The sequence below is a fragment of the Carassius carassius genome, chromosome 2, assembly GCF_963082965.1.
Source record: "Carassius carassius chromosome 2, fCarCar2.1, whole genome shotgun sequence".
Taxonomy (NCBI): domain Eukaryota; kingdom Metazoa; phylum Chordata; class Actinopteri; order Cypriniformes; family Cyprinidae; genus Carassius; species Carassius carassius.
Genome location: NC_081756.1, coordinates 10,448,078 through 10,464,252, shown reverse-complemented (window position 1 = coordinate 10,464,252; position 16,175 = coordinate 10,448,078). Strand labels below are relative to the sequence as shown.

Here is a 16,175-nt window from a genome sequence, read left to right as displayed (position 1 = left end):
GGCAAGCGCTTTATTGTAACATAAGTACACAGTCATGTAATCGCAGAAAAATGGATGCGAGCTCTCAAATAGGCCTAACTTAAATGAACTGCTTGAGCGCAGACTGTGTGACGTCGCAATCTCTCCGTGCTTTTCAAGTAGAAATTATTTCTCTTTTTTACTGGATTAAATTGTGTCAATACAGTATAGTATGCACATTGTACATCCCTGTGTATCTTAATTTTTAAGACTACAGTTTACTTTCATGCACATTATTTTGCGTTCTATATTTAATTCTACAATATACATCTTTTTTATATTTTATTCTTATATTTTTATTGTTTACTTTTATTTCATTCTTACATAGCTATATTTATGTATATTTTCATCTGTGTTGTTTTCTTTAATAATTGCACTGTCCATGGAGTGGACCTGACTCACATTTCACTGCTGGTTATATATGCTATATATAATTTTGTATGTGACGAATAAAAATCTTGAATCTTGAATCTTGATGGCTTGGGAGAATCCTCTTGATAAGTATGGCGTAAGGACTGCTGTTTCCGGGTCCAAGCCTCTACTCATTTCACTTGAGAATACTATCTCAGCAGCCATTTATTAACACTATTTCATTAATATTACGTATTTAAGCTAAGCGTAATTTGCTGTGCACACTACTGTGCACGTCTGGCAGAGCATATTATATTATGCTTTTTCACTTTTTGAATTTTAGTCAGTGTGTAGTGTGTATGTTTTTCGAAACCACCAAGCAGGGGAGCATGTTCTAGTACAACCCCAAAACACGCATGGGAGCATATTCTAGTACACCCCCAAAACACGCATGGGAGCATGTTCTTAAAAGGGAAGGGAAGGTTAAACCTTAAAAGGTTAAAGGGAAGTCGTGGCCTAATGGTTAGAGAGTCGGACTCCCAATCGAAAGGTTGTGAGTTCGAGTCCTGGGCTGGCAGGAATTGTGGGTGGGGGGAGTGCATGTACAGTTCTCTCTCAACCTTCAAAACCATGACTTAGGTGCCCTTGAGCAAGGCATTGAACCCCCAACTGCTCCCCGGGCGCCGCAGCATAAATGGCTGCCCACTGCTCCGGGTGTGTGCTCACAGTGTGTGTGTGTGTGTGTTCACTGCTCTGTGTGTGTGCATTTCGGATGGGTTAAATGCAGAGCACAAATTCTGAGTATGGGTCACCATGAGAATTCTGAGAATGTCACGTCACTTTCACTTTCTAGTACACCCCCAAAACACGCATGGGAGCATGTTCTAGTACACCCCCAAAACAAATTCAAGACATTGTAAAAGAGCATAATAGGACCCCTTTAACCACTCCTATCCAACCAAGGTATTGAAGTTAGAAATCCCTGTATCAAGACCACTAATTAACATACTTTGTCAATAAGATAATTATTTTATCCATCCATTATCCATCCACATAGATCTTTGATATTCATATTTTTTGGTAATTAAATATCGCCAGCTAAAAAGTAACTAGTAACTTGTACTCTGAGTATTTTTTGAGAGGAGTACTTTTTACTCTTACTTAAGTACTGTTTTGACAGCAGTACTTTAACTTTTAATTGAGTATTATTTCATCAATGTAACAGTACTTGTACTCAAGTACAAATTTTCAGTACTCCTTCCACCACTGCCCACAACCCTAGGGTTAGGAGTCAAACTCTCTAACCACTAGGCCACTAAGATGTTAATAAACGATTGTGATTGTCTCATTCACTGCCAAGTAAATTACACTGTCAAAGTCCAGAAAAAGTATGAAAGACATCGTTCGTCAGAATCTGCCATTAGTGGTTCAACCGTAACGTTATGAAGAGATGAGAATACATTTTCTATGTGAAAATAATTACTTTATTCAACAGTTTGTCTCCTCTGTGTCTCTCCGAGTCACCGTAACGCCGTCAGCTGTGACACAAGGATAAATTTGCTACATGTATTTACACTTTAATTTGTATTTACAATTTGATTTTTTTGTTTGGGTCAGACTCGGGCCGGTAATTCTGATATTTTATCCTACCTGTCAGATTGTCCTACCAGGGTTTACTGTGTATGCGCACATCAATATTGTGCTCTTTTTCATTCTAAAAAGCAATTATTTAATGTATTTGCATTTCTGTAAGGGTAGGTTTAGGGTTGTGATAGGTGTAGACATTAATAAACTATCATTTTACAGGTAGCATTATTCGTTATCGAATTGTACTATACCCACTGTTTAAATAGGAAGTAGCAAAATCTGACAGGGTAGGGCAAGGGCCTATATTTGAGGCCTGTTCAGGATTCTATTCCACTTCATCCAATGCTGTTGTTTTTATCTGTGAGCATGCTCTTAATATTTACCATTTTGTTGAGTTTAAAACATGTGACATGTTTGTTCTGCTCTCACTGTCCAATCCTAATAATGGGATTTTATTTTATTTATTTTTTTGAATATTCAAACAAAAAAATGATGGTGGAAATTATACTTTTAAACTAAACTAAAACAACAGTAGGTGCAAGTACTGAGCGTTAAAAGAGTGATTTGAGTTGTTCATTCAAGCAAATTGTTCAAACAGCTGATTCATTATGTTTATGGGTTAATGAAACTTTGACTCAACCGATTCGTTTTTCCCCCAACATGGTTAACTTACTTGTTTGGCGTTAATGTCGAGCCCCCGAGTAATAAATTTAAACAATTTAAATCCCTGGTTGTATATTTAAATTATGCATGAACGTTCCCAAACACGGTGACAGTGCGAGCTCATGAGATATGTGATTGTTGTCATATTTCTTTAAAAAACTAAAAATGTATGATAAATACACTTTTCGTATGGAATCAAATAGCAAGCACTTTGAGTGTCTTGATCGTCATATTTATTTACATATAAAAGCAACAGAACTGAAATTATATTATGTATATTAGCAACACAGTACGTGAGTGTGAATAACGCGATATCTGCCTTTGATCTCGTTGATTTGTCCCACTTGGAGAGGTAAGAATTTGTCAGTCTTGACTGCGTTTATTTCACTCCAACAGCACCCAAAACAAATGCATCTCAAACAAGCCTAATGTTTAAAAAATGCACATCACATCGCGCTCCTTCTCTCAAATCCATTATGCAAATTGCGTTCCATTTCCATGACGTCACACAGCAGCCGCGATATCGCTGAATCTTTCTGAGGATTCAAATGCTGGTAGGAGTATCATATGTGTACAGACGCTAATTTTCTGAGTGAATTTGCAATAAATTTTGATACATTTTCACCGGACAATATGTCTTCAAGATTATCGTCAGTGTCTGAGGAGAGTGTAGAGAGCCAGCTGAGTGTCATGGAGGCCCCTCCTGTGGAGAAGAGCTCAACAGGTGAGTTTAGAAATATGTTTGAAACTGTTCAACTCTGATTAACACACATCTCACAAATTCAGGAAAGCAATAGGCCTAGATGAGTTATAGTGGGGCTTGGAGTTATTTTTGTATTGTTTCTGTAATTTGCTCTCGAGCTTTGGAGAGCACAGGCTACTGTATTTGATTTTTGCTGGTAATTAACACTAGTGGTCGACTTGTGATTTTTACAATTTAAAAATGCACAAAATATAAAAATGGAAATAGAAATGTAAGAAATATTCATGAAATAATGTAGATCTATCTATTTGCAAATATAAATTATTCCATTTTATTCCATTAACACCAAGAGTTCAAGTTTCAGTTTTTTTTTCTTCAGTTTTTTTAGTGCTTCAACCTATTTCAGTTAACGTTAGTTGCCAAGGGAATTAAAAATGTTTTAGTTTTAGTTAATGATGATAACACTGGGTCATATTTGCCACTAATAGTATTTTCTATTTGTTTTTCTTAGTTTCAGAAAAGCATGCCAGCAAGAGTAAGAAGAACATAATTTCATCTTTCTTCAAGAAAGTACCTAAGGCTGTGAAGCTTCCCATCTGCTCCAAGAACACAGTGGACCGTCTACCACAGCAGGACCCACAGTTTGACAACTCTACACCTTGCCTGGAAGGGTGGAGCGATGCCGCTTTATCCAGTTCGGATGGCTGCCCAGAGCAGTCCAGCTTTACACTTCCAGGTGAAGTGCTTGTTGAGCCAGTAAGGGCTTCAGCTTGCCTGAACCTAAAGACAGCATCCAGATTAGATGACTCTACACCTAACGTCATCTCTGAGGGCAGTACAGACAGACCGAAACTGGAGGCTTCAGGTGAGAATAAAATTGCATTACAAACAGGGGACATCCGTGTAGCTAGATCTCCAATAGCTGATATTAAATTTGTTGATATTAGTTACAAAAAAGGGTACAGAAGAACATAGGAAGAGGAGAAGAATCCACTCTTTCTTCAAGAGCGTGTGGAAGGCTATGAAAAAGCCTTTCTGCTGCCAGAACAAAGTGGAGCCTTTTGTGCCTCCACCAGAACTGGATGATCCTGAGCTGTCACCTGTCCCAGAGCCTTCAGACTGCGTCCCAACTAATGGTAAATCTGTGATCATTATAACAAGATTCATGTAATTGAAGTAATAAACTGGTTTCAAATAAGTTTATTTGAAATATGCTTATACTGAAGTTAATTTGCAGTTAGCTGGCATCTGCTGTTAGTTTGTGCCTTATTTATTTTTTCTATATTAATATTGTTTATGGTCACAAGGCACCAATTGTATGAATTAACCATCTAGCAGTAAGCCTAGTTTATTATTTTATTTCAATTTGAATTTTTTTTTTATGCACATTACTTTGTAAGTTATTACCAATCTTGAAGTAGAAAAAAATAACTCATTATACTGCTTTAAGCATTTTATGCAACTTAAAATGATCTAGCCAGCTTTTATAATGTATAACACACTGTATAATATATTTATATAATACAATATATAATGTGTTCTTTTGTACAGTATGTGTTTTTCTTTTCTTCAGAATCCATTAGCACTCGCTATATAGTGCAAAATATTATTGGAGAAGGAGGCTATGGCAAAGTGTATGAGGGAATCCGTATTTCCGATGGCAAAAAGGTAGAAGAACATTTTGCTCTTACACTAGAATCTGAAAAAAATTTGAGGGAACCTAAAGATTTTAATCTTAAATACTCAGTTCTTCATGGTTAGGTTAAGGTTAGGTGTTCAATATGCTCAACTGTGTTTTTTTACCTTTTGCAGGTTGCCATCAAACGTATTAAAAAAACTGTACGGGATCATTATCTTCAAACTGTAAGCTGGCAAAACATAATATGTATTTAGTCGTTTAAGTGCTGATTACTGTAGTTAATTCACTTGTACGTAACATTAAGCATGAATTCAACTTTGACTCCGTTTATTAAATCAACAAAGTTCAAAGCAATGTAAAGTACAGTACATTTAAAAATGATAGATATTCTTTTACCAAACTAACCTTTTGTCGCATCTTTTCTGTAGACTGTACATCCCAAACCTCTCATTACTGAAGTTGCGCTGATGCTAACGATGAGGCAAGGACCCATAAGCCCCTATGTCATCCAACTATATGAGTGGTTTGAGCACCCTCAAGTATTCACTCTCGTGATGGAGAATCCGGATCCCTGCGAGAGCTTATTGGACTTCATCAACAATAACCCTAACATGAATGAGACAACAGCACGGCTCATCATGTGTCAGGCGGTGCAAGCAGTACAGCACTGCATTGAGTGCGGTGTTTTTCATAATGATATTCATCCAGACAATATCCTGTTGAGAAAACACACTTTGGAGCTCAAGTTAATAGACTTTGGCTGTGGTCATCTTATTAGTAGTAATGGCTATGATCGCAGTCAATATAGAGGTGAGCTGGCATTTTGTGTAACAGAGTGTGGAAACCAGTATTTAGTGACTTATTACTGATCATGTGATTCTTATAAGAATTGCTCAATGCTGAACATGTCTTGCTTACAGGAATACAGGCTTACTTCCCACCTGAGCTCTTCACCTGTGGCAGATTCTACGCCATCTCTACAAACGTCTGGGCTCTAGGAGTGTTGTTGTATGAGATGGTGAACACGTGTTCTCCATTTTGCAATATAACTGAAATCACACAAGCTGAAATTAGGTTTGAAAACCCAGATTTATCCAAAGGTGAGAGAATAGCACTGACAACACACACATACAGCTTCTGCACAGAATTAACAAACATTGGTAGAGAATGTCCTGTCTAAAACACAGACTTTAGTACTTACCAACTGATGTTAGAGGTTAGAATTATGTGTTCAGAGTTATGTTTCTAATAATTGTAAATTCCCTTAACCTTAAATTAACCACGTTTCAGCTGTTTTGTGCATGCTAACATTAGTCACATGATCACGACTAACCAGCTCTCTCCTGAAAACAGAATGCCGTGATCTGATCGTCCAGTGCCTAAACCGTGATCCAACTGAACGGCTGACTCTCGAGCAGATCTTGCTGCATGACTGGTGTAAAACAGTGGATCTAGAAGAGTCAGAGGATTGAAACAGCATTGGTTTCAGAGTTGAGCCAGTGTAACAGACGAGAGTAGGAAACTACATCTGTGCTGTCATCTTCAACTCTGAATCATATATGATGTAGATTTAAAATATGATCAGTGAAGTGAGTTCCTTTTAACAATCTTGTTATACTATAATATATGACGACTAGAAGAAAGACCTGAGTGAAGACAGTCAGTGTGAAGAATCCTCTGACTTTCTCTTTCCTAGGGTTGGACACACACCTTCCAGTGAAAAAGCACTATGAATTCACATGCTGATGGAAATTGGAAACTCAAGCCCTCATGTGAGCCCACTACTAAAGAATCAGAGAGCTCGGAGCACCCCAGAGTTCAGAACCATTCGGAGGCGTTGCCAAGATGGCGCCCGAGTGGCACGACTTGCCTGAAAGGACTTTGATCAGACTCAGAGCCATAAAGTGATTTGTTTTAAAAGCATAGTTTTAGCTTTGTTTTAAAATCACAGTTTGGCTTTGTTTTAAAAGCATAGTTTTAGCTTTGTTTTAAAATCACAGTTTGGCTTTGTTTTAAAAGCATAGTTTTAGCTTTGTTCTAAAATCACAGTTTGGCTTTGTTTTAAACCATAGTTTTAGCTTTGTTTTTAAAGCATAGTTTGGCTGTTTTAAAAGGAATATGTTATTAGGAAGAAATAAAAGGCTTTATAAAAAATTAAATCTTATAAAAATATATTTAATAAAAATGATAAAAATAATATCTGTTTGTCTTGACATTTTTACTAATATTATTTGGCGGAATTTTTTGCAAAAAAATAAAATTATAAAAAATATATGGACCATTCTCACACACACACACACACACACACACACACACGTGTAAATAGATAAATGAATAATAAAGTAGCATGTACTGATTTATATGTAGTGGTAGCATAACTTTTTCGTTCTGTGTTATTGTATATTATTGTATATTATACTTATTGTATAATATTTTTTATTGTTTTTTTATATTGTCCATTTTCAGTTATTTTAGTTGCCTTGGCTACTGGCTTAAGTAAAAAGTTATGTTAAAAAAATTTATTTTTAGTGTTATTTTATTTTACATTTACGCATTTAGCAGACACTTTTATCCAAAGCGGCTTAGTGCATTCAGGCTACACAATTTTTTTTACCAGTATGTGTGTTCGTTGGGTATTGAACCCACAACCTTTTACATTTTAGGTAATGTTTATTTTATTTCATGTAGCAGCTATGTAAACATAATATGTTTCCTAAATATATACAAACATATGTTATTTTTTGGATTTAGAAGGGTCAAAAACATACATACATCCCTTTAAGTTTCTCCATCAGTCCACAGTTTGGATTCAAATACTTTTGGTAGATTTGATTTGTTAGGGTTTCCAGGTCTGTAAAGCAATCATTCCCATTCTATTCCAAACTATCCCATTCACGTTTTACCCCAAAGTTCTTCTTCCTCTATTAAGTCCCCCCAAAGTTTTCTCTTCCAATGGAAGAAAAAATCACGAACTTGGCAGCACTGATTACTCACACGTTGTAATATAAAAAATTATATTTACTTCACTCACTGTGACTATGGTTACAGACAGGGGTTAAAGGGTTAGTTCACCCAAATAGCAAAATTATGTCATTAATAATTTACCCTCATGTTGTTCCAAACCCATTTATCTTTGGAACACAGTTTAAGATATTTTAGATTTAGTCCGAGAGCTCTCAGTCCCTCCATTGAAGCTGTGTGTACGGTATACTGTCCATGTCCAGAAAGGTAAGAAAAACATCAAAGTAGTCCATGTGACATCAGAGGGTCAGTTAGATTTTTTTGAAGCATCGAAAGTACATTTTGGTCCAAAATAGCAAAAACTACGACTTTATTCAGCATTGTCTTCTCTTCCGTGTCTGTTGTGAGAGAGAGTTCAAAACAAATCAGTTTGTGATATCCGGTTCGCGAACGAATCATTCGATGTAACCGGATCTTTTTGAACCAGTTCACCAAATCGAAATGAATCGTTTTAATCGGTTCGTGTCTCCAATACGCATTAATCCACAAATGACTTGAGCTGTTAACTTTTTTTAATGTTGCTGACACTCCCTCTGAGTTCAAACAAACCAATATCCCGGAGTAATGCATGTACTGAAACAGTACACTGACTGAACTGCTGTGAAGAGAGAACTGAAGATGAACACAGAGCCGAGCCAGATAACGAACAATAGATTGACTCGTTTTATATATATATATATATATATATATATATATATATATATATATATATATATATATTGCATTTCAACCTGTATCTCAACTGTAAATCAATTGCCATTTTGTTGTCATCAACATGAATGAAAGCCTTTATAACATGTACGTGAAAAATGTAGAAACACTGGACACAACTATGTGAAGTAGGTAACCCTAGAGATAAGACCCATATCATCTCTATTTTAATCATCTCCATTTTATTTTATTTTGAATAAATAAATAAAAAGGCACAGACCAGTCAGCGTCAGTTGTGTATTTGATTAACAAATGTTTACAGAAACCATAATCAGCCAATACAAATCTACGTTGAGACAGAGGAAACAACCGATCATTTCAAATTATTAGTAAAAACTCTTAATTTCAATAGGTAATCATTCAAGAGAGTCAAGTTTATTGCTGCTTATAAATTAAGCCATTATATGTGACTGCAAATATTTGCAAAATTTGAACATATGGACAATATGTAAGATTTGTGATATGAAGAACATTTATGGATTCCTAATGCAGACAAAATTGAGTGTCTTCTGACAATCTTTTGGTTGCCAAACATTCCTCCTCCTATACAGAGCTCCACAGTGGAGATTTCTAGCAGGGCGTCCCCCCTCTGCAGACCAGGCTTTACGTATATTGAAGATAATTACCACTGACCCAGAACCAATGACCAGACATATAATGCGGACCAGTCCGCACATAAGCTGTCTGGGATGTTAGGAGTTATTCATCAACTCTTCCATATTCATCTGAGATCTTAGACTCACCAGGTCAATGTAGTTCTGTCTGCAGTAGTTCAGGGCATTTAATTCTGAAACACCAAAATGGGCTCAAAGAGGTCCATAGAGTAGAATGGCAGAGACCAAGAGCACAGAGGATTATGCGGTATAGCATCAGATCTTCTTACAATGTCACACTCTTCAGTGAACCTGTTTGGTTCCCAAAAGTCTAATTGTTGATCGTCACCTCCAGACGAATTCCACTTTTGGAAATCATGTGCAGTGGGGAATGGCCCATGAGCACAACAGCCTTATATATCGGTGAACATATCAGACATACTGATTTATGACACTCATCAAAAAGGAGTTGGGACTTTTAAATCTGGGTTATGAAGCTCAGTCAGGAGAAAAATATGATCACTTACATTATGAGCTATCCTGTAAAAAACTCAGATTCAACTAGCTGACATTCAGAGAAGTGTGAAATTAATAATTTGAAATGAAATAATAAAAATAATACAGATTAATCAACTTTAGCAGCACTAACCTTGAGTCTCAAAGAAGAGGAGTAATCTTCTGTATAGGGAAAAGATGTGAGACCTATTTAAGTAGGCGGAGACAATTTAAGCATTTCCTGTAGAGTCAAGAAGAGGAAGTAGATGTTCAGAGGGGATTGAGCTTTGCTGAGGTGAACATCAACGGACCAACTTATGCATTGAACCTAGCATGTTATTTACATTAGTAATAGTAATAACTTGTTCAATTAAAATACATTACAAAAGTATCAGCATAATTCAGGAAACAGAAAAGGCTTAAAACAAGTCTGTTGGTTAGTATAAAATGCATTTATACATTTACTATTATGTGTAATTTTTGCACATAAATTAGAATCAGAACAGAAAGTTTAGATTATACTTAAAAAGTTACACAATAGCTTGTGCTATTTGCTTTTGAATGTTTGTGTATCAATTTTTAGATGTTCCAACCACAAGATTTACCCTCTTTCACAGCAGCAAAACCACATCATCTACCAAGCAAAATTCTCACGAGATTTTAACAAACGCTCCTCCTTCTTCACAACGAACATTGACAGTTATGGAAATAACAGAACTGAGCTACAAAGCTGTCTAAAATAATGTGAGAACAAATCAATTTTGTAGTTGGGATTTGTGTATATTAACAACATTAACTGTGGACACTGTATATAATGACAAACATTACATATGAATTATAAGACTTTTAAATTAAGATTTTGTAATTTTCTGGACGAAAATAGCAGGTGGAAAGCAATTTTAATAAACATCTATGATTAAATATTCAAAAGCAACAAGTGAAAATTTCCTCCTGAATCAATTGTGAGACCAGAGCTGCTAAGCAGGAATAAAATGTGATATATGGATTGCACTCATGCTAATAAACCTACCTTACATTTAGAGGAACAAAAAGACCTTTGTGTACAAAAGAAATGTGAGCAACTGATCTGTTGTTTGTAGTTTGCACAGGCTTGATGCAACTTGCACTTGTGGTTTTGGACTTTGAGCCCAACCTATTTCTCAGTTTGCAACCAGCCTGTAAGAATGAAAATAGAAAAAAGCATTTAGAAAGCCCCCAGTAGAGTTCACATTTCTGTGGTCAGAAGTTTCCATACCAGCTTAAGTGTAGTGTAAAAACTGTTACTTTTAGAAGTATGACAATTGTCCTCATACCTTTAAGGCGAAATGTCAACAAATGGTCTGTTTTACAGTAAAAACATCAAAACAATGCACCAAAACAATGCAAATAATTTCATTACCTATACAAGATGAAATTATCTATGCTAACATCATAGAACTTTTAAAAATTCACAATTAACCCTAAATCACATCTAACTTTTTTACCTTAAATTGTACACATTATATATTTTTTTCTTTTGTTTATTTTTTTTATAACTTTTTGAAAAGCAATAGGGTCAAATGTTTCATACAAACACTTAGCAATGCATAACCTTTTAAACTAAAACACACGAAACAAGCACATTTGTCTAGTATATTTGCTGTTAAGTGTGTGAATTACATGACCAAAGACAATATTACTGAGGATTTTTGATTTGAGACAATCAATCAAACATACATTTTGAGGTTGTATTGCATGGTCTTAAATAAGTTCAATTTTGATATGTAGTTGGCTCATTAAAAATTGCCAAATTTCATTTGATTACTCTTTATAGTTTAATATCTTAATTAAAAATGTAATGTGCAAGTATGAATAATTTATAATGAACACAGCCATATTCTATAAAAAATGGGAAAGTTTGATCTCATAGTGACTTTAAGGCCCAATGATTCCCTTATCTCAGTCTTTTTCTGTATATCTTTGTGATTAGAATCTTTGATTGATTTGAATCTCCATCATTACATCTCAGCTTCAGTGTAAATAAATAAATAAAATAATTTATGCATTTAGCATACGCTTTTATCCAAAGCGACTTACAGTGCATTAAGACTAACATTTTTTTCCTCTCATGTGTTTCCTGGGAATCGAACCAACAACCTTGTGCTGCTAACACAATGCTCTACCATTTGAGGCACATGAACACTAAACACAGTCACTATACAGTATTGGTCTTATTTTCTGTTACTGGAATTTATAGCATTGTGGTTATAAATTTAACATACATAACTACTGAAGCATTATTTTGTTGAAGCCATAAACTCAGTTAAAGGTGCCATCTGTCATATCTGGCAAAAAAATCAAGTCATACTCCACATTCCATACCAGATGGGGGCAGTATGCCTCAATAAAGTGAATTGGTCTACTCTAGAGTAACAAACGAGAAACAGCATAGTCTCTATGCTCCGCCCCTACCTTCACAACAACACTAGAGCATAGCCGAAGCCTATAAGACAGCGGTTCTCAATTGCAGATCTCGCGCCCCACTGCTCTGCACATTTTGAACGTTTCTCTTAGAGCTTCAGACATTTGTTCTATTCGAACATAAGTGCCCTGCGAAGTGGACATCACAGGATATTCAGCCATGATTCCAGTTCGAAGTGAACGTAGCTATATGTTCCAATCAAAGTGCATTGAAGTGTGCAAGACGTGAATTTAAATTGTATTGATTTACAGGAGGTATGATGTCACAGTTGTCCATGTTTAAAGACGCTGCACAGCACAAATCAGTGAATGAATGTTTCGATGTGAGGTAAACTTCAACAGATTTCCCCTGCTCAGAGAGTAGGGAGCAATGAACATTTGAAAAACAGTTCATGCACGGAGTTCATTTCTAACGAGCTGATTATCTGAATCAGGTGTGTTAACAAAGAGAAACGTGCAAAATATGCAGAGCAGTGGGGCGCGAGGACTGGAATTGAGAACCGCTGCTATAAGAGGACGTTTTGCCTCCAGAGGAACGTTGGGTGATGTCAAGTGATTTTGAAACATGACATCTTCAAGCTACTCCCCTTCACCTTTACCAGTGAATATGTTCATATTCGTTTTGTTCATATTACATTGAGTTGTATATACACATTATTTGAATTAAATTAATTTGACAGACAGCATTCTGTCAACATCATTGGTCAACATCAGACAGCTGATGTTGACCAAGCTAGCGCCAACCAACGTAACCACTGCCAACTCTCAAGCATTCACCGTGAGACACACGCAATTGACTCTTTTCACACGCTTTCACGCCACACAATTTTCTCACGTACAGAAAAACCACGAAGCAAAGAGGACACGGAGACCAACAGACTAGACAGAGCAGGTTACTTATGATATAAAAATATGGGTAAGTTATAGCTAGCTAATTATCAAACGCAGCTACGGTTAGCCATCGCTAACATTAGTGGTGGTGGTCTCTTGCCAAGGGCTTCAACCATCCTTCCGCTTGATTGACATCAGGTTAGATTACGCCCACAAGCCGTGCGAGTTATTCGTGTATTGCAGGTTGGCTGGTGGTTATGTTGCCCGCATACCGCCTCCCATGGCCGAAACTGGTATTACGACACCTGTCGGGCCGGGGCTAGTAATGCTACTGCTAATTAAGGTTGATATCTCTATAGCACTATAACTTTACATTTTTTTTATGACATCACCCTTATTTCTTCTCATACTTTTGATGCGTGTAGGTAATTTTTTAAATATTTTTAGCTCAATTTTTGCACATGGCACCTTTAACATGATTCAGCACCATGGACAAGGACATGTGGAACAATACAGCACTCCAGCTCTACTTCTTGTGTAAATGTAAACAGAAAAAAAATCAAATGTAAAAAAAAGCTTGATTAGGCTCTACACAGCCTACAAAGCCTAGTAACCTCATCTACACAGGCCAAGCATCAACCCCTCACATAGAGATGCTGTGGTTTTTAACCGGTTAAGGCACATACTTAATTCATTTAGTTTTTCCCCAAGTTATTTTAAATTAATTCAAAATGTACAATTAAAAAGCAACAAGTACTTCAAAGAGAAAAACTGATCATTGGACAATTAGACATCAAAACGTTATTCATTACTTAATGCGGCAATTTAAAATTTTCCACTTTACAGATTTCTAAAGATCTTTTTTTTGTGTCTTTTTTTTTTGTTTGGTGTTCATAAGAAGAAGATACATTTCCTTTGCATGTGAGAGTGTCACCTTACACCTAAAACCTACATCCAATGACATTTGAATTTGACATGAGAATATATGAGCATAACCAATCACATCCAGGATCAGTTTCCATTTGATTTAGTCACTTAGATCGTGCATCTATTACTCTTTTCTAGAAAATCAAAGCAACATGAGCAGAGTTTTACTCCTTACCTTTGTTTGTAAGTACAACTGACATATATTTTACTGTGCTTAATGAATAGAATTATCTAGTTAAGACAAATTATTTATTAATGTTAAATGTGATCATTTTTTTTATTATCAGACAGTTATTCAAAGCAGTCCTAAAACAAATTTTACATGTAAGGTTTGTGTAACACATTTTACTGCTTTTTCAATTCAGGTTGCGTTGCGGCACAAGGCATTGAGCAGCCAAGACGTTTGCAAGCCTCTAAACTGGGTAATAATGTCACTATTGAGTGCTACTTACCCAATAAAGATTTTAACAATATGATGTGGTACAAGCAGGAGATAGGAATGAAGCTTCAAATCATTTCAAAAAGTTACATTTACCTGACGAAGGTTGAATTTACTGATGGATATAATGATGGTCGTTTTAATGTAACTACAGGCAAAGGCATTTATCATTTAAATATTTCCTTGACAAAAAAGGAAGATATAGCAACATACTTTTGTGGAGTGATAACTTTAGGAGAACTGTCTTTTGGACCTGGAACATTTTTGATGCTGTACGGTATGTTTGAACTTTCATTACATGTAATATTTATGCTAAAAATAATAAATATTGTCTCTAATGAAGAGACTATAAAAGTTATAAAATACTTCTTTTAAATTGCTTTTTGTTTTGCTTTAAAGAAGAGCACAACTCAACAATGGTTCTGCAGAATCCTATTTCAGATAAAGTTCACATTGGAGACAACATTACGCTCACATGTAGAGTCCAAACGGTAGATGAGAAATGTGAAGGAGGACACCATGCTTACTGGTTCAGAGAGGCTGCAGAAGAATCCAGTCCTGTCATCATTTACACTGATGGAGATGTGAGGAAACATGGAGAGATCTGTAAAAATGATTCTGCTAAACAATCCTGCGTTCACACCCTTACAAAGAGGAACCTCAGCCTTTCTGATGCTGGTACTTATTACTGTGCTGTTCTCGTGTGCGGCAAGATCATGTTTGGAATTGGAACTAATCTGGAATTCAGCTCAACACCCGGTAAAGCCTTAAACCCGTTTAAAAAAATATTTAATCGTGTCGGTATTATTTTTATGCCTTTTGACAAAACATAAATAACAAAATGTTTAATTACATAAAACATTTTTTTTTTTTACTTTACTTTTTTTACTACATCACTCTAATAGTTTGTATATAACTTTGGTATAAAAAAGTAATACAAATTAATTTTCCAAACTAAATAGCATTTTTTTTAAGTTATCAAGATTTTCATTTTATATAGATATATTTAGTTTTTTAAAGTATTTTTATGTTTAAACAGATGATTTTTATTTATTTGATTTATTTGATTTTTTTGCAGATAGCAAGTTGACAACTAGTCCTTTGTTTCTACTATTGGTGTCATCAAACATCATTTCTATGATAATAATGATCTTCCTCGTGACTGTGCAATGGAAAGACCGAGGCAGCTCATCAGGTATTATGTTTTACTTTAAATCAAATTCCTAGTTTTATTTGAAAAACTATGAAGCTCTTTTGAAACATTTACTTTGTGTCAGTCAACAGATCACATTATCAAGAGACAGCTGAAAGTATTCAGGTAAATCCTCACAGTTTTTATTTTTATAGTGATAAATTTGATGTAATTTTGATGCCATTTCCAAAGTTTCTTGAATGCACTGAACAACCATTACGTATGTTTTCTAACATTTTCAGTGTACATTTTTTTAATTTATTTTTTTAAGTTTACCTTCCTTAAAAATATGCATCAAATTATGAACAGATGCTTTACCAACAGAAATGTTTGAAATGATCAAGAATCTTTCTTTATTAGGTTGGAGGTACAGATGTATTGACTTACACATCTGTGAGTTTCAGCAGTAAACCACGTCCCTCTAGAGGTGCTAAACAACACAACATTTCCCAGCATACCGATGTCTATTCACGGATCAGGTCTTAACAGAAGAACCTGAACCTGTTTTCTGTACTTTAATGATCCAAATGTGCCAGTACATAAAT

The 16,175-nt window shown here is 35.5% G+C and overlaps 2 protein-coding genes across 2 annotated transcripts in view; both read left to right on the top strand.

Moving 5' to 3' along the window:
• Positions 1-6,785, top strand: part of LOC132096628 (serine/threonine-protein kinase pim-2-like) — a 25,284-nt gene extending 18,499 nt beyond the window's left edge. The window contains exon 8 of the mRNA XM_059502099.1: positions 6,658-6,785. The gene's annotated coding sequence lies outside the window, so the exon portion shown is untranslated. The remainder of the gene's footprint in view (positions 1-6,657) is intronic.
• On the top strand, positions 4,226-16,175 carry LOC132096170 (uncharacterized). The gene is made up of 10 exons (XM_059501400.1): positions 4,226-4,458; positions 4,896-4,990; positions 5,135-5,185; positions 5,390-5,771; positions 5,882-6,061; positions 14,365-14,715; positions 14,838-15,197; positions 15,517-15,633; positions 15,716-15,756; positions 15,991-16,175. The coding sequence occupies exons 1-10, from the start codon at positions 4,344-4,346 to the stop codon at positions 16,114-16,116; spliced, it is 1,818 nt and encodes a 605-aa protein (XP_059357383.1). The 5' UTR covers positions 4,226-4,343; the 3' UTR covers positions 16,117-16,175.

Bases quoted from the DNA above. Each gene is read 5' to 3' on its own strand.
- LOC132096170 (XM_059501400.1), top strand. From the start codon at position 4,344: ATGAAAAAGCCTTTCTGCTGCCAGAACAAAGTGGAGCCTTTTGTGCCT. The intron at 14,716-14,837 runs GTATGTTTGAAC...TTTGCTTTAAAG, and splicing joins AACATTTTTGATGCTGTACG to AAGAGCACAACTCAACAATG. The intron at 15,634-15,715 runs GTATTATGTTTT...ACTTTGTGTCAG, and splicing joins AGACCGAGGCAGCTCATCAG to TCAACAGATCACATTATCAA.